The sequence below is a fragment of the Drosophila navojoa genome, chromosome 3, assembly GCF_054131105.1.
Source record: "Drosophila navojoa isolate 15081-1374.11 chromosome 3, UAZ_NAV_1.0, whole genome shotgun sequence".
NCBI classification, from domain to species: domain Eukaryota; kingdom Metazoa; phylum Arthropoda; class Insecta; order Diptera; family Drosophilidae; genus Drosophila; species Drosophila navojoa.
In genome coordinates this window covers 16,139,392-16,165,431 of record NC_142891.1, presented here as the reverse complement: position 1 = coordinate 16,165,431, position 26,040 = coordinate 16,139,392, and the positions used below count along the sequence as shown (strand labels likewise).

At 41.3% G+C, this 26,040-nt stretch overlaps 2 protein-coding genes across 6 annotated transcripts in view; one reads left to right on the top strand and one right to left on the bottom strand.

The window, feature by feature from the left end:
* Positions 1–19,393, top strand: part of Plc21C (Phospholipase C at 21C) — a 64,892-nt gene extending 45,499 nt beyond the window's left edge. For 2 of the 5 annotated variants that reach the window (XM_089257721.1, XM_089257720.1), the window contains exons 4-17: positions 1,235–1,372; positions 4,222–4,355; positions 4,817–5,002; positions 5,095–5,292; positions 6,333–6,515; positions 7,283–7,463; positions 9,274–9,499; positions 12,383–12,552; positions 15,666–15,879; positions 15,942–16,805; positions 17,213–17,681; positions 17,750–18,136; positions 18,206–18,350; positions 18,519–19,393. In XM_089257721.1, the coding sequence (XP_089113847.1) occupies positions 1,235–1,372; positions 4,222–4,355; positions 4,817–5,002; positions 5,095–5,292; positions 6,333–6,515; positions 7,283–7,463; positions 9,274–9,499; positions 12,383–12,552; positions 15,666–15,879; positions 15,942–16,805; positions 17,213–17,681; positions 17,750–18,136; positions 18,206–18,350; positions 18,519–18,788 (3,765 nt within the window). In that variant the 3' untranslated portion in view covers positions 18,789–19,393. The remainder of the gene's footprint in view (positions 1–1,234; positions 1,373–4,221; positions 4,356–4,816; positions 5,003–5,094; positions 5,293–6,332; positions 6,516–7,282; positions 7,464–9,273; positions 9,500–12,382; positions 12,553–15,665; positions 15,880–15,941; positions 16,806–17,212; positions 17,682–17,749; positions 18,137–18,205; positions 18,351–18,518) is intronic. The other 3 variants (XM_089257724.1, XM_089257722.1, XM_089257723.1) reach the window with 3 other exon arrangements.
* Positions 19,394–22,453: 3,060 nt separating this feature from the next.
* On the bottom strand, positions 22,454–25,622 carry Ent1 (Equilibrative nucleoside transporter 1). The gene is made up of 5 exons (XM_030386123.2): positions 25,003–25,622; positions 23,862–24,162; positions 23,281–23,760; positions 22,927–23,209; positions 22,454–22,854 (listed from the first exon to the last, which is right to left on the bottom strand). Exons 1-5 carry the CDS (start codon positions 25,297–25,299, stop codon positions 22,743–22,745), a joined length of 1,473 nt encoding a protein of 490 aa, XP_030241983.1. The 5' UTR covers positions 25,300–25,622; the 3' UTR covers positions 22,454–22,742.
* Positions 25,623–26,040: the final 418 nt, after the last annotated feature.

Below are 26,040 nucleotides of genomic sequence, written 5' to 3'. Positions count from 1 at the left end.
TCCCCTCCTTCTCTTAATCAATGTCGCCATCTCTCTATCTCTCTCTGTCTATCATTCTCTGTCACCCCTTTATATTTAAGTTTTGCAGAACATGTTGCGTGATTATCTAGCTATCGGGCTGATTTACATTTAACCCAGTTAGTAAGCAAAAATACTCTTGCACAGGGCAATAGTATGTTGTCATGGAGCAAGAAAGTCCTAACAAATTAATATCAACTCATATAGTCTTTATTAATAAATATGATTAATAAATTAATGATTATAATAATAATGATAATAAAGTAAATTACTGGCCGATAATAATACAACTTATTGATAAGTCAATTGAATTTCTTAAATTTCAATTTATGTCTTAAATTAAATTTTGATTATATTTAAAGAACATAAAGTGAATTTTAATTTTGAAGTAAATGTCTTTCAAAAAAAAAAGGAAAAAAATGTGTTACTTTACTTTAAAATTTGTATAAAAATAAACTGTTAATTTATATAGCTAAATAGCAAAGACAAATAATTTATTTAATAATTTATAATAAATAAAGTCACGAAATACGATCCGATCGAGATAAGTCCAAGTTATTCAGAACTGAGTTTGCCTTTAATAAAAATGCGAATTTTCTAAATAATTTATTCATAGATGAAAATATAATTAAGTCCAAAGATCTTTTAGAGATTATAGTTAACAAAAAAAAAAACAAAAAAAAAAAAAAAAAGAAAAGATAAATAATTAAATAGCTTTTAGTTTTTCAATGAAAAGTGATTAAAGTCCAGCTCGCATTTGATTTAGCCAGCAGTAGCAAAGTGCATGGCATATTCGACCATGGCCAGAACAGACTTCTGCTTTCTTGGCCTTTTTTATGCGGTCTGTGCTACGGCTTCTGGGCTAACTAGGTTGATTTGCTGGGTGTGTCCATTGTGGCGCATTGCTGGGCACTTGTAGTCCGCACCTCTCGTAAATCCATTTTGTGATATTTAATTGAAATATGGTGCCCTGGAGTAGTTCGGCTGCCAGTTGAATATCTGGTTGTCTGGCTATTCGTTTGCCCAGTTGTTTGCGATTTACGAGGCAGCCAAATGAGTTTTGTGCGCGCACTCAGTGGATTAGGGCTTGGGCATTGGCTTCGATTTACGAGGAGCTTTAACGAGTTGCTGCGACTCATAAAGCATCATTTTGGCCATGGTTTATGCTAGGTAATTAATAATACCCGGTTTCTGTTTCGGTTTTCTCTATTTGCAGGACGCCAAGTTGCGGCAGATTGTGACGATGGGGCCACAGGACACACTCGAGGAGAAGACCGTCACCATTTGCCATGGCTCCGATTTTGTCAACATGACATTTGTCAACTTCTGCTGCACACGACGGGACATTGCCCAGGTAAGAAGCAACAAGCAAAGGGGTGAACTGCAGCGCCAGCAGGGGGAGGGGGAGGGAGGGGCGCTGCTGTCATTCCTGGCAAAGCTCCAATGCCAACAGCTGCTCATTATGGCCAATTGACAACTTGACGACAATTGAAATGCGAACATTGAGGGCCCATCAAAAGCTATTTGGGAGCGTAAAACTGGGTCACTCACACACACACACACACACACACACACCATACACACACATATTCTCGCACACACACCTTTAAACTCATTTGGGAATTGTGAAATGGGTCGCGAACGCGAAACTGTATGAGTTGACATATACGAGTATTCCAAATTCCCATTTCGTTCGCAATTTGAGACAGTTTCGTACAGCAATATATTGTGACACATATTATTTAACTAATTCATAATCTTTATAGGATTTTTTATAACATTTTTGGTTTTTATCATAAACTTTTTTTTATGTTTTTGTGAAATTTTTAGAATAAAATATCGGGTTATTTTGTTTTCAGTTTAACTAACGATATATATATTATAATAATAATGATTTATATATAATTTGAACTGAATTTTCTTTGGAATCATATATTGTATCGTTGTGATTTTTATAATCTTCGGTCTGTCTAACTTTTACTATTACATATAAAATAATATATAAATATTACATATAAATAAGTCTTACAAATATATATGTTCAACAGTCCATCTGCCCTACCTATCCATAAGACTAACTACTTTATATTAATCCTATCTATCAAAAGCTCTGCCTCTGATAACTCTGTAAGGCGAATTGTCTACAGCAAATCGTATTTGGAACAGTCTCGTAACATCCACTTCAGTTCAAACATCTGAGTCCATCCTCATACTCAAACACACACGCACACTCACTCACACACACTCTCTCTCTCTCACATACACATTGTTGAAGTCATTAGGATACATTGGGGCACACCTGGCGCCAGTTGTTGTGGGGCTATTTTTAACCGTTTGCCGACTGCGCGTAAAAATATAAGTGACTGTCGAACACATTTTATTGATTTAGCATAGGGGGGCCTGGTGGGCCACGCCTTTTCTATGTCTGACTGGACAGAAAACCGAATACGCTTCAAAATCGTAACGCTCGTATGGGAATACAAAGTAACCCAGCCACGCCCTCCTCCCGCTCTGCCTCTGGCTCGCCGCGCATAGAGGTGACCTTGCTCTTGCTGGAGCTGACAGCGTTCTGTTTGGTTTTTGGTCAAAATCAATGTTCTATATTTTATCACGGGCTCGTCTATCCGGGGCGCAGCCAGAATCGGACACGGACTCGGACACGGGCACGGACACGAACGTCGGTGCTGAGCAGCGCGGCATGTGCGTGCATTCATGTTATTGTTATTATTTTTGGCACGCGTCGCCAGCGCTTCTATAAACAAAATCGAATGCCAAAATTTCATAAACTTTCACGGCATTTCGGGCCGCACAAAATAATAAATAAACATGCAGCTTTGGCACACACACACGAAAATCGAAAGAAAACTGAGTGAGGGTATTTTGGTATTTGCTTGAAATATTTTGGAGAATATCAAACAAATGCACTGGCACATGGATTTGCTTTGTAGACTTGTCTGCCAGCAAATGCGAATGCAAATGCAACTGCAATTCGAATCATTCAACAGCCCGACTCGATGTATGTGAATCGGTATCCATGCCATTTGAATCTGTGCAATGCAATGAAAATCATTTAGCATAACTGTAATCTATATCAGATGCAAATCTCCCACTCCTTGTCTGGCCATTGGCATGCATGCCATGGCCGTGTGTAATCTGAGATTTTGCGCTTGGCCATTTCAATTAGTTTCGTGCGCGTGCTGGGAGCCTCTTATAGGAATACCAATCAATGGCTAGAAGCTTATTTTGAGTTGAATCTCAAGCATAAATAATTGAAATTCCTTTTATTAAATTGCAATTAGTTAGCAGTGATGGCCAAAGGTGTTTGTATTTATAAGTATGTGTGCTTTCCACATATAAGCAGCTTTATGGCAAATAGATCCTCTCTAACACTTACTCTAAAAATAATATTTACATTTATCTTTATATTTCAAACCTAAAGTTAAAAAATAATTAAATTGTTTAATGTAATTATTTGGTTAATTATTTTCATTATATATATATATATATATATATATATATATATATATATATATATATATATATTTAAAGTTTTATAATTTTTATCACTTGGACCACTGTAAATATTCACGAGATTTCCGAGTCCAATTGGTTGTGGTTGCCATCTGATATGGCATTGTATAACCTTCTTCTTCCATTCTCCTGCATTTCTTTCATCAGTTCACCTCATTCTCCCCTTTATCATCTGTTCTTCTTATTCAGGTCCTGCTCGCATTCGCCTTCTGCTCCCCTCCACTTCCCCCTTCTATTGACCCTATTCTCTCATTTACCTTATGCTCAAATACACTTCATTCGACCTCTCCTCTTTACCTCCTTCTTCCATTCCATTCACTTCTGTATCCAATTCATCTCCATCACTCCCTTACCTCTTTCTCCCATTCATCTCCTTCATCTATTTGTACTCTCACCTCGCCCCAACTCTCATTTCAATTCTCAATTCAGCTCAATATGTTCCGCTCACCTTTTGCTCTAAGTAAATGCAACTGTAACCGTAAATCAAAAACCTTTTCATGACAATCAATCTTTATGCTTGTAACCTGCGTCCCGTTAACTCTTGAGGTTATTTTTGAGTTTGTGTAACTTCAGCTGATTTATTTGCTCCGGCTTACAGTCGTCGTCTCTATTATGTGCCGTGTCACATCCATGCTGACCTTATCGTCCTCTGCTTGCATTGTCTTCTTCCAGATCTGGACGGACGGGCTCATCAAATTGGCCTATAGTCTGGCCCAGCTGAACGGCTCGGCGATTATGTTCCTGCAGAAGGCGCACACAAAACTCTGTCTGCAGGTGGACAAAAGCGGACGCATCCCAGTCAAAAAGTAATTGCCACTGTAGCCCGCACAGAACCCACACAGAGCCCGCAGAGCCCCAAGCAGCAAGCAGGCCATGGCCCTGGGGTTGAGCCTCTAGTGGTTGGGGCTCTTTGGCTTTTGTGCATTGTGTGTTGAAGCATTTGACAATATTTGTTAAGTGTTGCCTAGAAAATTGAAATTTACGCCAATTTCTTTTCGCATTTCCCTGCTCTTCTGCCTCCGCTCAACTCCTTCCACTCTCCATCGACGCAACAACTCAATGTGGCTGGAACGTGGCTCATGCATCACTGACGCCAACGCCAACGTCGACGTCGACGCCGACTTCGTCGCCAACGACGACTACATCATCAACACGAACCACATTGTCTGGCTGGACAACGAACCCACATAATAAAATCAATCCAACACCAACCCCAACCCCGGACCGTCTGTGTGCCGTGTTGTCGTCCTGGTCGTGACCACTTTAGCATCATTAAACTTTTTGCGCAAAATAAAGAGGATCGGAAACGTGTCGAGAAGGCGCTGGACGTGACCGGGCTGCCGTCGGGCAAGGTCGATAGCATATCGGTGTCGAAATTTCAATTTGAGGACTTTTATAATTTGTACAAATATCTGACGCAGCGCTCTGAGGTGGAGCGTCTATTCGATAGCATGTGAGTACAGTTGGTCAATCAATTGGATTGCGATTCAGTTATGTTTCTTCTTTGATTTTTCTTAACCAATTCCCAATTCCATATCTATGCAGCGTGGGCAACGCGAAGCGCAAATGCATGTCCGTGGCGCAGCTGGTGGAGTTCCTTAACAAAACGCAACGCGATCCGCGCCTCAACGAGATTCTCTATCCCTATGCGAATAATGCGCGCGCCAAGGAGCTGATCCAGCAATACGAGCCCAACAAGTTCAACGCGCAAAAGGGCCACCTTAGTTTGGATGGCTTTTTGAGGTAAGCACCCACTGAGGGAGGCCCCAAGTTAAGTGAGCCACCCCCACGTCCTTAGGCCCTGCGCCTGGCCTGGGTCTGTGCCTGACAGCTTATCGTTCTCGCCAAACGCCTGTTATAGTCACTTGACGGCACTCCATGGCCCACAAGAGGGCGCCGCTTGCATGTGACGCGAGGCCTAAGACGACAACATCATCATCACAATCATCATCATCATCATTATCATCAGCCAGTGGCACACTTCACAGTTACTCGGGCGCGAAGGACGCGCGCCATTGTGTCCTTTACATATCACATGCAACACATGCAAAATAATATTAAAAGAAAACAAAACATGCATGCAACACTAGCGGAAAATGTGCAGCGAATACAACTGATTCAGTGGGCCAACGGGTGGAGCTACTCGATTAATAGCTTTGCGCAGAGCAAAATGACAGAGGTTTTACGGGGAAATTGAGAAGTTTGATAGGTTCAGGCAAGCATAGGAAGGGATTTATTGGGATAAGTTTATGGCAAAATAAATGCTATTTTGTTTAATTATTTTAAAAGAATAAATGATTGTCGGTTTACTTGCTCGCTGTGAAACTGTTCAGATCTTAACTTTAACTTTAATCAGGGCAACTATGGATGTACAGCTTAGGCCATGAATATAGTAGTGAGCACTAAATATTAGTGAGCAGCAAATGGAGGAATTAAACAGTTTAATATAATATAAATATCATATAAGTACAATATATAATTATCAAATATCTGCAAGCCCTTACTTTTATTCCATATATATTTATTCCATATTATTTATTTCCATATCTTTCTCTCTCTCTCTCTGTTCTCCCCTCTCCATCTACTTTTCTCTCTCTCACTCTCCATCTAACTCTCTCTCTCACTCTATCTCTTCCACCGTATCCATCTGACTCTCTCTCCCCATCTCCCTGTATATATATATCTATCCCCTCTCTCTCTCTCTCTCTCTCTCTCTCTATCTGCCTCTCACACTGTGTTTCTCACGCACACTCTAATTTATTCTCTTCCCCCTCACATTTCAGATATCTAATGGGCGACGATAATCCCATAATGGCGCCCAACAAGCTTGATCTCTGCGATGATATGGATCAGCCGATGTCGCATTACTTCATCAACTCCTCGCACAACACCTACCTAACGGGTCATCAGCTGACGGGCAAGTCATCTGTGGAGATATACAGGCAATGCCTGCTCGCTGGCTGCAGGTGAGTGCTGCGTGCTGCGTGCTGCGTCCTCTGCCGTCCTCTGCCGTCCTCTGCCGTCCTCTGCCGTCCTGTAGTGTGGTGTGGCATGTGGTTGTGGTCATATTGTGAAGGCGGAGCTGTGCGTTTTAATTACACAATGAAATGGACACATGCGTGTGCGTATGTGTGTATCTGTGTGTGTGCGTGTGAATGTGTGAATGTGTGGTCAGTTGCCCATATTTTGGATGCTGGCCGTGACCTTGTTGCAATGTTGCGCTGCCGCATGTCTGTATGTGTAAATTGCGGGCCTTCACACACATATGCCACACACTCATTATGTCAGGTGTGTGTGTGTGTGTGTGTGTGTTTATGTCTGTCATTTTTGCCGCTGCGCTGCTTTTTAGTGCAGCGGAAATTGCTTGGTCGCCATTTTTACGGCCGCCATCAAGAGCATGGCGTGCTGCTGATGCGCTGCATCCGTCGCAGTCGACGTCGCCGCTGCAGTCTCTCGCTGACTGCGCTGCACACATCACAAAATTTATTGACGCAAAAGTTATTGCAAGGACATGGCGAATGATTTTGATTGTTGCCATTGCCGTTGCTCGCCGTTGCTCTTGCTCTTGCTCTTGCCGCTTTGACCGCATTATCTGATAAACTCTTTTTTATGCGCCGTCATTTTGTGGCCATTTGCGGCGTCAGTTAATTTGATGGCTTCCACTTGTTTGTCGATATCAAACATTGCTTCACTTTTTGCTTTTCTTGCTTTTCTTGTTTTTTTACTGGCTCAGATGCGTTGAGCTGGACTTTTGGAATGGACGCACCGAGGAGCCGGTAATTGTGCACGGCTATACGTTTGTGCCCGAAATCTATGCCAAGGACGTGCTGGAGGCCATCGCGGAGAGCGCATTTAAAACATCCGAATACCCTGTGATATTGAGCTTCGAGAATCACTGCAATCCCAGGCAACAGGTAAGTCCCGCACATAGTTTGGGCCGAATGAATGGGCGCCCGCATATCGACAGCTGCCGCTGCTGTCGAAAAGTGACTTGTCCTAAACTAACTGTAACGAAAAGCCAATTTCATGGCCCCTGCCCTGAGCTAACAGCGTGCGCTGTGCTGCAAAATGGAATGTGGGGCGCATTAGGCATGTGTACACGATAGAGCACGATGGGCACGAAGAGCACGAAAAGCTTGAATAGCTCGATTGAGCTCGATTAAAGTCAGTTGACTTATAAGTTGTTAAAGAGTATAACATATGATTGCATAGGCTTGTACCGTGTGGTGCAGAGGTCTTTTTTATGAAAAACAACTGCTCTGCTTGTGATATATGTATGTATTTATAATCCCATAGAACTATTACGTCTAATTGAATATATGATAGCCGTCAAGCAGTCGCCGCAAGAGTCGCCCGTTTTATGGCATTTTACATCCCTCTTGACAGAACTTGAGGCCATTGCTGGCGAATATTCTCATTTACGACTTCAAGAGTTTAATCATAGGATCTGGCCGGCTAAAAATGAGAGATGGAGCGACCCAGTAACAATTGCATCATTCCTTATTTCATTTCATCTCACGTTCTAGCAATGTAAGCCCATGCAGTGTTTGTCACTTTATATTCTGCATATGTTGACTTCACAAGTATCAAACTGAATTTAGATTGGGCGACATTTGTAAAAGATATAGCTCCAAATAGGCCGATTGTCTTTGCCTCACCCTGCATATAAAAGAGAAGAGCATCAAGTGGAAGTAGTCAAAATAGCTCTTCATAAGTGAGCATCATTAAAAAGTGAGACGAGTAGGCATTCCTTACACATGTTGGATTATAGCATTCAAATGTATGAATATTAAAGAAGTCATGCAGCTAAATATATTCATCATAACCGGAAATCGCTATAAATGCAAACTAGCTTCGATTATTCTAATATGATACCCGATTAAATTACCTTACCTTTCCTCATCTTCACACTCCTTTGCCGCAGAACTCTCTAAGGGAGCTTGCCATAACTGAGCAGAGTTCTGTCATAGCTAAGTCGACATCAAAACGCGGCTTAACATGTCTAAGCTCGACTTAAAACGACTTTATGTCACGTCAACACGATAATCACGCTCAACAGGACTCAAATTTTTTGACTTCGTGTATTTAGCAAACATCACAACACGCTCCAATCTCTAACGGGTGCTCGATCCCCTACCACCCTCGCACCGTACTCCACGCCTCTCCCGCCTCTCGCATTAGTCAAACAATTCGTCAGAAAGCAAACAGCAAAAAAAAAGCAAAACAAAAACTTACCCGTTCACGTTCATCCAAAGGGATTCCAAAGTGCCACGCCCCCGCCCTCTAGCGCGCCTACCATCTAACCAGTGTGAGCCCCGCCTCCCCACTCAAACATTGCGCAGCTCAGCTGCCGTGTGGCTGAGTAAATCTCAGCAGCTACTCGAAAGGTAATTGCCTGATGCTTTAGCTCCACGAGATAATAACAAAGGCAAACTTTTTTAGGGCCACACGGGGCCGGCGAACAGCTGCACAGGTGCGAGAGGAGGTGGCGGCGGCGGCACAGGCATCTGGTTAAAGTTTTACCATTAAAAGTAGTTACATAAACTAAATTTACCATAGGGAACAGGTAACTAACATAGGCAGGCAGGCATATCTGATGGGGCAAGAGGGGGAGAAAGGCCAAAGGGGAGTGCATGGAAGTTGGCCAGCTACTTACGGAGCCTGTTCATCAAATTTCAGTTAACAGCCAGTTAGCCAAACTAATGCTGTTGCAACATTTTGCAGGCAAAGATTGCGAACTATTGCCGTGAGATCTTTGGCGATATGCTGTTGGATAAGCCGCTCGATTCGCATCCGCTGGAGCCGAATGTGGATTTGCCGCCGCCCTCGATGCTGCGGCGCAAGATCATCATCAAGAACAAGAAGAAGCATCATCACCATCATCATCATCATCACAAGAAGGGGCAGGGCACACCAGCTGCCGGCAATAAACTAACGACGGCGAACTCAGGTGAGTGGCCCACATGGCGTATGCGTAATGTTTTCAGCGCTCTTCTATTGTGTGTTTGTCAGAGCTGCTGCTGCTGCTGTTGCTATTAGTTTTATGATCCCCGTTGTTGTTGTTGTTGTTGCTGTTGTTTAATATGCTACAGCATTGAGCTGCTTGTTTGCCTAGCCCAACTCTCGGCAAATGTAAATGAGCTCCAAGCACGCAGCTGTTGTTGTTTACTTCTCTTCAACTTTCTATGCCAGGCTTAACTCGGATATTGAGTTTTCAACTGATTTCAGTTTTGCTTATTTACTGTTTAGAAATATGATTTAAAAAACGTTGCAGCGTTTCATTAACTAGTTTTTGGTGGGCGAAAAGTTTATATATATTGATTTAGTTGATGAAACTTTAGCTTTGCTATACAACCAAGTGGAGGCCACGTTGATGGCTCATTTGCTTAGAAGGAGTTTCAGAATTTTTTACTTGTTTTAATACAAAGTTTCGTTTTGACAGATTAAAGTGTCAATTTTAAATTAAATTATTATACAAATAATTAAAATTATTATAAAAATTTATTATATTATAAATTGTTTTACATTTTAGATTGCAAAGCTATAAACATTGATTTTAAATTATTTAATTAAAATTAAAATCCAATTATTTCACTCTTTGCAATCATATCTGATCTATTGTAAATAGTAAATAATATAAATATTTCTTATAATTGCTTGGCCTTTTCTGCACAGTTTTTGGTAATTTCATAAAGAGAGAAAGCTGAAAAAAATCCTTAAAAATTTAACCAACTATAAAAAAACTAAGCATCTCTTAGACTTGACAAATTTCGAAATGGAGTAGCTTTTTTAATGGAATTATTCCGCTATTCAAGTAATTTTTCTAAATTATTTTTAATTTTTAATAGATTTATCAGCACATAAGCAGAAATATCTCTACAGTGTTTCTATCAAGCATTTAAAAATCCAATCAACACTCAGCTGAAAGACAAAAGTTCGTTTCATATGGCGCAGTCCTTGCTGTAATTTCTATGACAAAAACTTTTGATTGAATTGCAAGCAATTTCCAAAGAATAAATTGCTTAAACAATATGGACAATTTAAGTGCTTGCTGAAACTTTTATCACTTAAAAATCTAATACTAATTCCATTACGTGCATTTGGCTATCAGCAAACACTTAAAATGTAAATGAGTTTTAGTTTTGCATAATCTGGTGCATGCCTGGAGCTTCAAGAACTATTCAAGCTCGCGCTGTTTATAAACATAGATCAAATCAATATTCCTGACTTGCAGCCATATGTTTGAAAGTTCTTTGAAGTGTGTCTACTTCTCCAGCTGCTGGCATTTCGGTCTCTCTTCTACTTAAGTTTGCCCGGCACATGTCTAAAGTTTTATTAGTATTTTACATATAAATGTATTTAGTTGGCGCTTGGCGTCCTGGCTAATGGGGCAGAGACGCGTCTGCATCTGTTGCTGCTGCTGTTGGTGGCTGCAATTCGTGCTGGCGTCCATTTGCATGCACAAGTGCACAATTTAGCCATGGCTGACGCTCTATGCCATTTTGTGGCGTTTCGCTCCCGCCCAAAGGCGCCCGGTTGACATTCTGCTCATGAATTGCGAAAAGCCAATTTATAAATGCAAATGACTTTTGCCACTGCCGCCTGCAGTCGCATTCCCAGTGGGCCTGCCACTCTCTGCCAGCAGCTCCCATTCGAGCTGCACACAGTTTAAAGTGTCTGGCGCTCATTGGAGTATTCACAGCGCCGATTCCTCCCAGCCGACCCAACCTAATCCCAACGCAATCGAGCAATTGGCACAACCAACGCCTCTCTTGGCCGCAATTTTCAACTTTATGCAATTAATTTATTTCATTACACACATTTTGCATTCAGCCAACGAACGTTTTTAAAAGCTTTTCACTATATATACTGACTGAAACGACAGGAAATATACATACATATACCCTTTAAGGCAATAAAAGGGAGCACAGTTTGAGGTATTGCAAATGGAGCAGAGATGCTGCCTAATGGAATCTTCCCTGAAGTATGGTAGAGTTATATAATTAGTTTTTTAATATATAAATAATAATAAATATAATAAAAATATTTTTATTATATATATATTTTTTAATTATAAATAAAATAATTCAATTAAAGTTGTACAATTTGCATTTCAAGTCTCCATTAAATTTTAATTATCTATAATTTAATCTCCAGCTCGTGCTGCAGTCTAATTTATGTATATCAGAGCAAACTCCCACTCATATTAATATATATTATTCACGTATTTTAATTGGTATTGGTTGTCTATTTATAAAATTTACTAACGCCAAAGCTTCGCTTAATGTATGTTAATTTAATTCTGCTTAAAAGCCATTTCTATTCAATATCCTTCAAGCCAATTTCTAAGAGTTGTCAATTCAATTTTGTGTAAATTGTTAAAACATAATTTATTTTTCTAAATATATCCTTCCTCATTAAGAATGCAGAAATTCATGTAAAATTAAAATTTTAAAGGGATGTCATAAAATTGTTTAGCTATTTTAATTATATTTAAATATCCAATAGAAAATTTTTATATTTTTATACGATTTTATGATTTATTAATTAATTAATAATTATATTATATTATTACGGCTAAAATATATTGACCTTTGGTAAGAAAGAGAAAAGCTCAAATTGAGCTTAAATTTTGCACATATTCACGACCCTAAAGAGCTATCTAAACAGCTTACATAATTCATCATTCAGACATAAATTTTATATATATGTATTTATGTACATACAGAGTATCTGAAAGTCAAGCAAACTCAACTCTTTAGCATTCGAATTGTTATTTGTTATTATGGCATAATATATCTACCATTTATTCAATAACTACTTTTTTTTGCAGTTGACGCCGCGGCCAAGGCGGCAACAGCGGCGGCAGCCGCTGCCAATGCACAACAAGTGGCTGCCGCAGCGCAGGACGAGGCTGGCGCTGGAGCCGGACGGACACTGACAGGCGCCGCAAATGGTGACATTGTGAGCGGTGCTGGTGGAGGACATGCGCCGCCATTGCAAGTAAGTTTATATCTGCTGGTGTGGGTGCGAGTGTGAGTGTGTGTGTGGGTGTGCGTGTGTCTGTGTGGGTGTGGAAATGGCATGCCTGTAATTGCATTTAATAGCAGCACACACGCACACTCGTTCCTCTATTTGATGATGCTTGTTGCCTCTCGACTCCGCAGGACTCGGTTGATTTGTCGCACTGTTTGTCTGCCCCGCCTCCCCGTCCCTCTGCCTCCCCTGACACACAATATGAGCTCCCCCGCGTGTGCTTGCTTTGCTTAGCAGAGAACGAGTATTCAGTTGTTGTTCCTGATGTTGATTGTCATCGTTTGCTGTGTTTACGCTTTGAGTTTACATACATCGACAACAACCTCAAGCACCCTCTCCCTGCCTGCCTCCTGCTTCCTGCTTTCCTGCCAGGCTCACTCAGACATGTGGCAAAGCTGTATAAATGAATTTGAAGAGCTGCTTGATGACCAGCAGCAGTCAACGAACCGTAAAAACGAGAAAAAGAGTTTGTCACACACACACACACTCACACCCAACTTCCTGATCCAGATAAAGATGCGACACAAGCATAAAAACTGCTCTCAAATGAATGCAGCAATATATTAAGGCTCACTCCTAAGCTCAGCTCTTCACATAAGCATTTAAATGTTTATGCGCAGCGCATGTTAATTGGCTTTAAGCCGTTTGCCCTTGTCCGAGTGTGAAGGATAATTGGGTGGGATATACAGTTTAGATTTTTGCTATAAAGCACCTTATGCAAGTCGTTTAAATCATATTTTTGTATGGTTTACTAGTTTGTTTTACTATATTTATTTATGATTTTTTTACTTTATTAATTTACTTATTTTTATTTAATTTATTTTATTATTACTAATTATTTACTATATTATTACTATTATTATTACTAATATTTTACTATATTTATTTATTGTTTATTTTACATTATTTAATATATTTTTAAGGTAAATTTCAAGGTTTATTTTACTACATATATTTATTTATGGTTTATTTTAGTTTATAATGAAAAGGAAAATAAATAATTATTTATTTAATTTTTATTGGTAAATTTTATTTTACTATATTTACTTATGTTTTTAGTTTTTTTTTTCATTTATTATTTATTTTGTTATTATTTTACATTTTTAATTTTTTTTTTTTTTTTTTTTTTTGTTAAGCTAAGCTAACCCCCCATATTTCTGAGAAATGTAGGCGCAACTGATTGCATACATTTCTACTAAAATTACATTTCGGAGACCAGAGAAGAGCAATACTGTTTCCAAGAACTGTATTCAGCAGCTCTTGCATTTATTGATGACCTTTAGCTGTGTTCATATTCAGTATAATTTGACATTTGATTTGCACCACAAAGCGAGGCTAATTAACCACATATCATGTGTTCAAGTTATATTAAACTGTTGTACAGAGTCAAACTGACATATTTTAGGGCCTGAAAATAGCTCGATATAAAAGCTATCTGAAATTAGTTTTCAGTTTATTGAAGTTAATTAGCCCATGACTCTTAGTTAACCGCAACTCATAGAGCTACAACTTACCTTAAATTCGCTCTCGAAGCTCGGTTTAATCTCAGCCCGTGCTAGCTTCTCAATTTCCGAAAACTATATGTGCAGCATTTCCTTTTTGATTTTTTGCCTCTTTCCTCTTATTAAACCCAAGACAATATGCCAGCGGTTGCGTAATGGTCCTCATATCCTGGCAGAGTGCTCAGCTTAATGGCTCTGTAAGCCTCATGAGCATTATGCATATTAATTTAATTGCACAGTTTGCAATATTGGAGCACACACACATCATTATTCATGATTCTGCCAGAGCAACCGACATGCCGACAGCGCGACAGAGCGACGGACAGATTGGGCAGCCAACAGTCAACATGTTTGGCTCCTCACAATTTTGCAAACTTAAGCTAATGGCAGCAGCAGCAGCAGCAGCAGCTCTTCCGCTGCGGCGCACAGTTTTGGCAGCACTGTGCGGCCACATGAGATGCTGCGGTCAGCAGGGAGTCGGTGGGCCATGGGGCGGAGGCGGAGATATCGCTCGCTCTCGAATATGGTTTGTAGTGGTGCAGTGAAAGCCAAATGGATTCAATTCGTCGTGAATGCAATGCGAATCGAGACGGAAAATGTAAAATGTGAAATGGAAAATGCAGCTAGCTGAATAGCCAAGGGTACAGTTAGGGCTGGGGGTGTGGCAGCTATCATAGATACCGTTGTGCCGCAGTTGTCGTTCTGAGCTTTATTCAATGCAACATACAGTATCGACATGGACGCGCATTATATGAAGTCCTGCAGCTACTGTTATTGCTCCTCCTCCTCCTCCTCCTCCTCCTCCTCCTCCTCCTCCTCTGACGACAAGAACGACGACAGGAAACACAATCTACGCCATTTTCTTGCCATTATGCGCTGCGCTCCCCCATTATAGACACCGAACCCATTAACTCCATCCATCGGTCCATCGGTCCATCTGTCTGCCTGACTGCCTGCCGTCTGTCGGATCTGTTGCAGCGATAACAACGCAACATTTTAAAAGCTTTTCGTATTGCCCAGCTGGGTCGCCTAGCTGAACTCAGCTCTCGACTATGCAATAATAATAAATATTGCAATTTTTCACATGATGTCAGCCAATAATTTATTGTCGTTAAAAAATATGTATTAGGATACATGAAATAACTTTAAGCACACATTCATCACTTCTTCTGCTTTTCACTACCAACAGATCTCGTTTGTTATTGAGTTTATTTTTAATTGAATATGAATATGAATATGAATGAATTTTTTAAAAATTAAAGAAATTCTTGGGAAAAATATGTGCTTTAAAAATTATATAAAATTTATTACATTAAATGTATAAATTTTTTAAATTTTAACTTACATCCAACTTCTCTCTTGAATCGAAAAAAAAAAAACAAAAAATTAAGTAATTCTCAATAGGATCTGTTGCACTGCTAATACCATGAACATTTGATTCTAAGTAAATCCATTAAAAATAGTAAAAAAAAAATAATTCACACTTAAAATAAATTTTTGTTTTTATTTAATCTATTTATTATATCTATTCTCAAAATTTATTGTAAAAAAAAAAAAAAAATCCCTTTTATTCCTTAGCAAATCCGCCAGAGCTCAAAGGATAGCACCGGCTCCTCGGACTCGGACAGCTCTAGCGATGATGAATCCCTGCCCAACACAACGCCCAGTCTGCCCAGCGGCAATGAGCCGCCGCCGGACAAGGCCCAGAAGGAGACGGAAGCAGGTGCCGAGATCTCAGCGCTGGTGAACTACGTGCAGCCCATACACTTCAGCTCCTTTGAGAATGCCGAGAGTAGGTGACATCAGGTCCCATGCCTTGGGTTCTCTCTAACATCCCTTGTCTCGCTTTCGCAGAGAAGAACCGCTGCTACGAGATGTCCTCGTTCGATGAGAAGCAGGCGACAACTTTGCTGAAGGAGCGACCCATTGAGTTTGTCAACTACAACAAGCACCAGTTGTCCCGGGTGTATCCGGCGGGCACGCGCTTCGACAGCTCCAACTTCATGCCGCAGCTGTTCTGGAACGCTGGCTGCCAGCTGGTGGCGCTGAACTTCCAGACCCTGGACCTGGCCATGCAGCTGAATCTGGGCATCTTCGAGTACAACGCACGCTGCGGTTATTTGCTAAAGCCGGAGTTTATGCGGCGCTCCGATCGCCGGCTCGACCCGTTTGCCGAGAGCACCGTCGATGGCATCATTGCTGGCACCGTGTCCATCACCGTGCTGTCCGGCCAGTTTCTGACGGACAAGCGCGTGAACACCTTCGTCGAGGTGGACATGTACGGCCTGCCGGCGGACACCGTGCGCAAGAAGTTCCGCACCAAGACGGTGCGCGACAACGGCATGAATCCCTTCTACGACGAGGAGCCGTTCGTCTTCAAGAAGGTGGTCCTGCCGGAGCTGGCCAGCATACGGCTCGCCGCCTACGAGGAGGGCGGCAAGCTAATTGGCCACCGGGTGCTGCCCGTGATCGGCCTCTGTCCGGGCTATCGGCACGTGAATCTGCGCTCTGAGGTGGGCCAGCCCATCGGGCTCGCCTCGCTATTCCTGTGCGTCGTCGTCAAGGACTATGTGCCCGACGATCTATCCAATTTCGCCGAGGCCCTGGCCAATCCCATCAAGTACCAGAGCGAGCTGGAGAAGCGCGACATACAGCTCTCGGTGCTGACGGATGAGACGGACGCGGTGGCCAATGCCGATGAGGATCTGTCCAAGTCATGTAAGTTGGTTGTGGGCTAGTGTTTGGAGGTGGCTAAAGGACCCAGGGCTCCACAGGATTTCCGTAGCATTCGAGTTGAATTTTAATTTAATTTCTTTTCTTTCTACTTTTCTTTTGTATGTCATGTAACTTTCGGTTAAACTTTTGGATTTTGGATTTGGTTATACGCACACACGCACCCAACAAAAACAAAACAAAAACACACACAACCACCAACAACAACACCACCACCACCACCACACAAAACGGTTGACGGACACAAATACTGCACCCAATATAAATTTCCCCGCTACCGCCCAACCCCAACCCAATTCCTCTTTTACTCGCTCGATCTCTCTCTCGGTCTATCTCTCTCTCTCGCTCTCGCTCGCTTTCCATTCTCTGCTCGATTGTCGCTGATCCTTCAGTCGTTTTCGTCCAAGTAGGTGGCCAAAAGAAGGAGCTGCGTCCGGTTGAGTCGCTAGCCACCTCGCCCAAGCATCGGGCGAGCATTTCCATAATAACCTCCAGCAGTCTGGAGCAGCCGACGGATCGGCCCGATGGGGGACGCAACGAGGACAACGTCTCGATCGTGACATCGGGCATACAGCATCAGCACTCGCTGGACCAGTCGGTGAGCACGTCCATCAGGCAGGTGGAGTCCTCGCAGTTCGATGTGGACCTGGTGATAGCCGAGCCGCTGGAGAAGATACTCGAGCACAAGTCGGTGCGCGAGAAGCGGCTGGAGATGGAGAAGAAGCTGGAGTCGCTGCGCAAGAAGCACGACAAGGAGAAGCTGAAGATCGCCGGCCAGAAGCTCAGCCCCCTCGACGGGGGCAAGAAGCCCAAATTCACCATCACCAACAAGCTGGTTAAGCGTCTCAGCAACAAGAGCCTGTAAGTGTCCGGCGGGTGACTGCCGCTGCCGGGTTGTGGCCACTGCCAGATGACGCCATTGAAATTAGTAATTGTCTCTCTCCGTACAGTGAGCCGGGCGTCGAGGTGCCGCCGTGCCCGCTCGATCTGGGCGACAGCAGCGAGGAGAGCGCCGGCGCCGGGGAGCTGGGCGACGAGGCCGCCTCCTGCAGCCTGGAGGGCTCCCAGGAGTCGCGTCTGCGCTACGCCTGCCGCGAGTACACCACACAGTATCGCGAGCTGCAGGAGAAGTATCACGAGGCCATCTACTCGGCCGCCGAGAAGGTGCTAAAGAACTCGCAGGCCAGCCAAACCAAACAGCTGAAGGCGTCCCTCGACAAGGTCACCGGCGAGGTGATGCACCAGCTGCAGGAGGCGCGACGCAATGAGGTCAAGAATCTGGCCACCGTGCACAGAGATCGCGATGAGCTGGTCAGGTAGGCAACTGGAGTCGCGACAGCATTTGTTCTCTCACCTATGACTTGTTTCTCTTTCTCCCTTTACAGAATGAAGCGAGAGGTGGCCAGCTCTGTGGTGGAGCGCGGCGTGGCGGAGCGCATGCGGCTCAAGCAAACATTCGACAAGCGCACGGATGATCTGCAGAAGCAGCACGAGGCGGTGCGCAATGCTCTAGCCGAGCATCGCCTGAAGGTAGGCGAGAGTGGATGTCCCTCTCTATATAACTTAAGCAGCAGAAAGGCTGCAGCTAGTTCTCTTATATAGGGATAATCCCCGTGGACTTTTAAATATTTTCCTATAATTTCTCCATTACAAATGAAATTTCTCTGTTCATACTGAAATATCACCTCTGTTCGGCAGGCACGTCAAATACTCGACAAGGAGGCAGAATCTCGTTGCTGCGTCTCGAACAGCGGCTTCCTGGTGCTCTTCCATGGACCGCATCATCATGGCTGCGCGTCCGGCGGAGCGGGAGCAGGCGCCGCTGTTAGCAGCCTGTCGGCGCCCAGCTCTGGCAATAATCTCACATTGAATTTGGACGGCAGGGGAGCGATGGGCAGTGGAGCCGCTGGACTGGCCATATCGCCAGCCAAGTCGCACAACAGCATTACGGCGGAGATGAAGACGTAAAATGCACGACAACAATAAAGAAAAAAACAGAATAATAAGAACAAAACACAAATACAAATAAAATACGATCGAAAAGTAGCACAATTTGTTCTTCAGTTTTCAGTATTCGCGGAAGTTGTGTGAAAAAGAAAAAAAAAAATGAAAAAAGGAAAACAAAATGAAGTCTTCGTAGCGTTTAGTTGAATAGATCTAAAAATTAACTGTAAACTGTATACTGTAAACTGTAACTGTTAACTGTAAACTGTAACTAAAAAGGGAAACTCGAAACGTTTTCTAACTGAACAAACTAGCTGTAGAACTTTCCTGGCATATATATCTATATATATATATATACCGCATATGTGTCTATGTAGTATAACTGTAATAGTCGGTGTATTTATTATGTATGTGAATGACTTATATGTTTACCTATATATATATTTATATATCTATAACTATACATCTATGTATAGATACAAACAATAATTCTCTATAATTCTATCTCTGGACCGAAGTCGTACGGTTTCTTCCTATTCGAACTACGCTGAAACTCTGAGTGTCTAAAACTCTAAGCATATAAACTATATATAATTTATTTAACTTAAAAATGAACAAAACAGAAAAGAGAGGGAAACTCACTTTTGAGGCAAAGAAAGAGGAAGAGAAAGGAATCGAGAGAGGGGCGAGGGGAAGAGCGACTGCCTCAATCTCTCTCTCTCCCCCTCGCGCTCTCGTCATGTGCTCCATTTCTACTATTTAATGTGGTTGTGTGTATTACTTTTTATATATCAAATTTACTTTTACAATAATTTATATGAATATAGTATATACCTATACTCGTATATATATTTATAAATATATATTGATTTTAATTCTCTCGCACAAATTTGTGAAACGAATCTCGCGCAATGTAGAACTTAGCGCCGAGGCAACTCTCGGCCAACATTTTAGTCAATTTTGTTCAATATTTATTTGATACTTTTTCTTAGTCACTAAACTTACGTTCTTTTTGTTTTAGTATTTTTTACGCATTTTCTTAAGTAAATAATAAAACAAAAATTCTTTGTTGAACTATTATTTTTCTTCTTTTTAGGTTTTCTTTGCACACTTTCAAAGCTCTAGCACACACACACACACACACACGCACACACACAGTCACACACAGCTACACAGACACAGCCTATACAACACCAAATACCAAAAAAGAAAAAAAAAAACTGGCGCCGCATTGCCCCCAAGCTGTGCGCGCCCTTAGCGACAATCAAAAAGAAAATGAAAATGGAAAACTTTATTAGCGAAAACTTGTGAACCGGACTCAATTTGATTTGTAGGTAAACCCAAGCTGCCTTGTAACGAAATCCAAAATTTACAGAGCCACAACTGAAACGAAAATCTATACCAACTATAATATATGTATATGCATACATGTAATGAGAGAAAAAAAAAATCAAAAAAACAAACGAAAAACAAAATACAAATTTTATGAAAATATTGAACAAGTATAAAACGAAAGTTGAAAGAACATTTCACTGGACGGCAGAACCACCTTAGATGTTGTAATTTCCTATGCTAAAAAAATATAAAAAAAAAATTAAATAAAATGAAGAGAAAATACCTTCCAAACGCTACGTGAGTAGAGAAATTTGAAAAATGCCCCGCCTATTTCCCAAATACCGCCCACTAATTGTTGTACGTGTGTAGCGCAAAGAAATACCCGAAAAATTCCTAGCGTCAAGACCCCGCCTCCACCCCCTATCCTAATTGAACAAAACAAAAACAAAAATAGGTGAATACAATATATAAGTATGTGTGTTTCATTATGTTTTTTGTGTTGCTTTATTGCATAATAGTCACGTCTAAATGTCTATGAACTTTAATCGAATTGGCAACACGAATTTCTATATATATGTGTATGTTTATATGTATGTGTATGTGTGTGAGTGCATTACCAATTGGCCCACAATTCCAAATAGTAGAGCAAACAATATATACAAGCAAAACAAAACAAAACAAAACAAAAATCAACTAAATAGTTTTTTGGTGTTGTATGTACATAAGTCCCCATAAGCATAAATAAAACTGTATCTGTGTGTTGTCGTTGCTGTTGTTGTTGTTGTCGTTGTTGTTGTTGTTGCCTTTGGTGTTGTTCTTGTTCAAAGTTACCAATTCAATGTTTGTAGTTATTTCCTCAATTCAAATCTTTTATATTTTTCAGTTTTCATTCATAAATCAAAATAAGAGAAAATAAGAAAAAAACAAAAAATTAAATTGCATGCGCCCGACTTTGCGTTTGGTTTAATTTGTTGTTGTGCGTTTCATAAAATAAATAAAAGTTAAATTATACGAAATGCAAGAAGGAATAAGAAAGTTGAAAGTAAAAGAAAAAGCAAAAACGGTGTAAAACACCAAAAGAAGAAAGAAAAACTTAAATAAAATTAGGCCACAATAATTCAAAAATGAAAATTGTATGTTATGAATAGAGAGAATTTTGAGAACAACAGACGAATTTGTTGTTGCATAAGTATTAAAATGGAAAAGTAAATAAATAAATAACTTAGCTAATTAAATGTTTAGACCAAGTGCTCCCCATTGTTAAAGTATAGCAAATACATTTACAGTTTTACAAACGATCTCTAAATGTCAAGCAGAATTTAAATAACGTTTAAATGCATATTAACGATTTACAGTTATGCACTGAAAATACAATTCAAGTTAAACAACAAACCCTTAAATACATTGAAACGCCCTGAGATTGGAGTTGAACAAGTCCTGATTAGGAAGCCAAATGGCTTGAAAATTAAAGCTAAAAAAATGGCTAAAAATGGCTAAAAACTCAATTTTTAATTGGTGCAACCAGAACTGAAAATGGCTGCTGAAGAATCACTCAAAGCGCAAAACGGAATTCCAGTAAATGCGATTCTCACTCAAGTAAAATATCAATAAATAATTGAGTGAGCAAAGCTTCTGATCTGTGCGCATTGATCTGACTCAAAATGAAAGCTGCATAAATATAGCCGTCTCGCTCACTCAATGAGTGAATTGCCGTGCGTGAAGAGCAGCTCGATGTGCATTGGTCAAGCTGAAAGTTCTATGCCGCAAAGCTCGCTCATTGGAATATCTCAAGCCGACATCGCACAGCTGGAAAGCTATTGAGTGAGTAAAAGTTGTTGATATAAAGATTCGATTCTTTTGCATATTTTCAAACTTTATTTAGAGTAAAATTGGGTAAAATATAAATATCAAAGCGAAACTACATTGAGTTAAGTCTCAGCTACAGTTAGTCTCTCTCAATATCAAACTTGAAAGCATCAGGAATTGAGCAAAAGTCCAGTTAGACTCGAGCGTTGCCAACTACTTTAACAATAGGCAGTTGGCAGTTAAGGTTTGAATCAAGAGAAATAAGAAAGGAAACACAAAACAGGGCAAATTTAACAACTTAAAACTAATGAAACTAGAAAACAATGTAATTTCCAATAAATAAATGTGTAAGCAGTCAATGCCCATATATACACAATACATACATAACACACATAATTTACAGTGGAGTTCATTAGTTAAATGTCAAAGTAATTGAAATACGTGAATTGATAACTAAAACTTAAAAACTAAAACCTAAATTTAAATCGAATTAATCCACATTGTTGTTGTGATCTGCAGAAACCAAAATAAACGTTAAACAAACAGAATTACCTTAAAAACACACACAAAAATTTTAAATTTATTTTGTAAAAAACATCGACATTCATGGGGTAAAATCTTACAGGTAATATAAACTTGTTAATAAAATAATTTCGCCTTGATACGTTCGTCTTACAGACCATGGCTAATTTTTGACACAAGGTGGGACGTATAAAAGATATATATATGGGTCTATAGAGACAATAAATGATTTACTATTAATTTGATTAGACTATGATTAAGGCACCTAGCAGCTTGGGCGAGTGGGGGGGGCGTAAGGGCGTGGCAATCTAACGATCACAGCATTTGCACAAAGGCCAAGCTCACTAGCGAGCCAATGACCATGCCCACGCTCAAACAGGCGGCCATTATAGATGCCGCCAGCTCCTTCTCATGCTGCTTGACGGATCTGTAAAGGCGAAATTCAAATATATAAGTGCTTGCCTTTTACAGGGTATTCGGACTAGGACTAGGCACTCACCTGGGCGCCATGATGAGCAGTATATTGGTCAAGTATCCATTGGATAGCCCAAATATCACAACCATGGCCATGAAGGTGTAGTCGTGCTTCACCAGCGTGGGCAGAAACTGATGCTCGCTGCTGTTGGAGCAGAGGAAGCAGGGCACGAGAGCCACACGCACCACGGTCCAGAGCAGCGTAGTGTGCCGATTCTTGGGGCACTGCAGCCAGCCGGCCAGCAGGCGGCCGAAGTAGTCGCCGCAATTGAAGAACAGATAGTTCACCACGGGCAGGTAATAGACATCTGGGAGGGCAGAGAAATAATGGAAATGTGAGGCAAATCTCTTGGGGATTCAGTTAGCCAGCTCCACATACCAGTCCACTCGCTGTGATTGGCGGAATGCTCGGATTGCATAAGTACAGTCACCGACGGATACACGGACAATGTCGTGGCGTACAGCAGAACGAGGCACGCGGCCTGCACGTAGATCTTGCCCAGCACCTGCTTGAAAATCGGCTCGAGTGCCACGCCCGTGTCCTCTCCCTCCCGGCTGTGCGAGGGCGGCAGAGCGCTGATCACCTTGAACTTATCGCCACCCGCCAGATAATACTTGAAGTACGCCTGGCGAGCCATCAGCACGTAGCAAACGATGCAGCCGAGGATGAGCACAGCGCCCATGATGAAGAACACAAAGGCCGTGGTCGAGGGTCCGCTGTCGAAGGCGAGCACCAGCAGGAGGGCCGATGCCGTTATAATACCGCCCAGCGCCTGGCCGCTGACCACAGCCGTCATATCCTCCGAGGGAAACAGGCCAGCGACGCCATACAGAGCGCCCGACATGGTAGCAGCAGAGACTGGAAATATGCACGAATACGGATGAGTGAGCTGATATATAGAATACACATATACATACATACACACATATACATGCATATATAGAAATTCATTCACTCACTGTTGAGTATGACCACAATGATGAGGGTGATCAGAAAGAACTGCTCCTGCCACCGGTCCGTGTTCACCTCCACGAAGCCCGTCGTGATGCCAAAGAGCACGAGAATCGTGAGCATCGTGCCCAGCATCTTAGTGCGCAGCGACACATGGTGGCCGTAAACGGCGTTCAGCAGCAGGAATGTGGTGCCCGATATGGTCGCCGTCAAGGCCAAGTCGCAGGCGAAGCTCTTCTGCAGCGGCGTCAGCTCCTCGTCGGGCTGGGTCTCGTTCAGCGTTGTGTTGCGGAACTTGTATTTCCAATACTGCAAAAGGAAGGCGAGCGAATTGAAGTTGAATGTGAGCGAGTGAGTGGGGATGGACTGACTGGATGATACTCTGTACAAGTTGAGGTTTAATAATGGAGTATGAGAGAAACCCAATCACGGAAGACTTGAAGTCGAATGTGGTTATCTTTAGTGTGACAGACTAAGTGATACCCTGTTATTTAATGACGTTATCTTGAAGCAATGCCTATATCATTTGGTAAGTGTATATTGTGAGACAGCCTTAAAGATATTTTATAAAAATGTACATATATTAAAAATGAATGCAAGATTATGAAGTCGAGTTAATTATAAATGGCAAAGATATATTCCACTTTTCATTATATACTTACATATGCATATACATATACTATATATTCAAAATAAACAATTAGTATATCGTAGAACATATAGTATATCAGATTTTTGCATTCAACAATTTCCTATGAGTAACACAATTCCAAAGTTCCAGTAAGTCAAGCATACCCCATACACCCAAACAATTAGTCACAAGGCGAGGGAGTCCAAAGAGGCATTAACGGTTAATCAATTGCTCGATGAGCAACGACGAAGGGGTGGGTGGGGTAAGCAGCGCTTGACTCAACCAAAATAGCGCAAACAAAGAAAAACTAAAGATGATAGCAACAATAACAATAACAGCGGGTACGAGAACGAGAACAACAACCATAAAAAATAACACAATGCCAAAACGGAGATAAGAAAAGTCTTAGACAGCGACGCAAGTGTTTTACACAATGCAAATGCGGGCTCAGTGGGCCGAGGAGAGAGAGAGATGGAGATGGAGGGACATTGCAGTTAGTCTACTCTCACTCTACTTACATCTTCGGCTGTCACGAAAAAGTTCCACGGCGTCATTGTGCCAATGCCAAGCAGGTAGAAGACGTAATAGGTTAGGGCAGCCCCACTGGTCGGCGCATTGGTCAGCTGGACGATCTCATCCTGATCGCGCTCCAGCAGACAGCGTTCGTCATCGTCGATGTTATGTTGTGGCAAAAAGGCGGGCACGAAACCAACGCCCTGCTGCTCACCGCCCAGCATTGGCTCATCAGGCTGCTGCTCCGTTTCCTCCCGCTCCTGCTCATTGAGCAACCGTCGTTGATCTTCTTTTCGTTGCATTCCACAGCTGTTTCCGCTTCTTGTTTTATAATCTATTCGACTTCATCAGCAACAACAATGCACCCACACACATGTGCTACAAGTATTTACATACATATAGAATATATATTTATATCTGCATATGTACATATACTGAATGTGTTGCAAATTTCACTCCTCGTATCTAATTTTGCTGAGTCGCGCTTTCTTATCTTTCACTCCACTACGCTCCCGTCTACTAGCTCTTGAACGGCCCGACGCATAAACAATAATAATTAACGTTTGTGTTCTGTGTGAGTAAATAGAATTGTTTTGGTTTTGTTCTGTACAGAGTTGCATTTTCAATTTTGGTATTTTAATAGTTGGTATTTTTTTTGTGGAATTCGCACTGCCACACTGCTTACAGTTTGATATGCTGGTCACATGCATATGTGGTATTCCCTCTAATTAGTTTTCTTTTGCCGAATGTAATATTATTTAAACTCAGCTTTTTTGTTATATTGTGATAAAGGTATCGAATTTTTTTCATATTTAATTTATTCCATTTTTTTAAATCTATTTGTATTATAAAAAAATAATTCTAACTAAAATTCAACGGATGTATCGCAGCATTTTTTATGTATATATTTTAAAAGCATATTATATTACCAATTTCATATGTTAATTATATTTTTAGCCTGATTTATACATTATTATATGGTCTGCATAGCTGATCACCGTCCCTAGTTTCTACAAATTGATTTTAGTGCAAGAAAATTGATT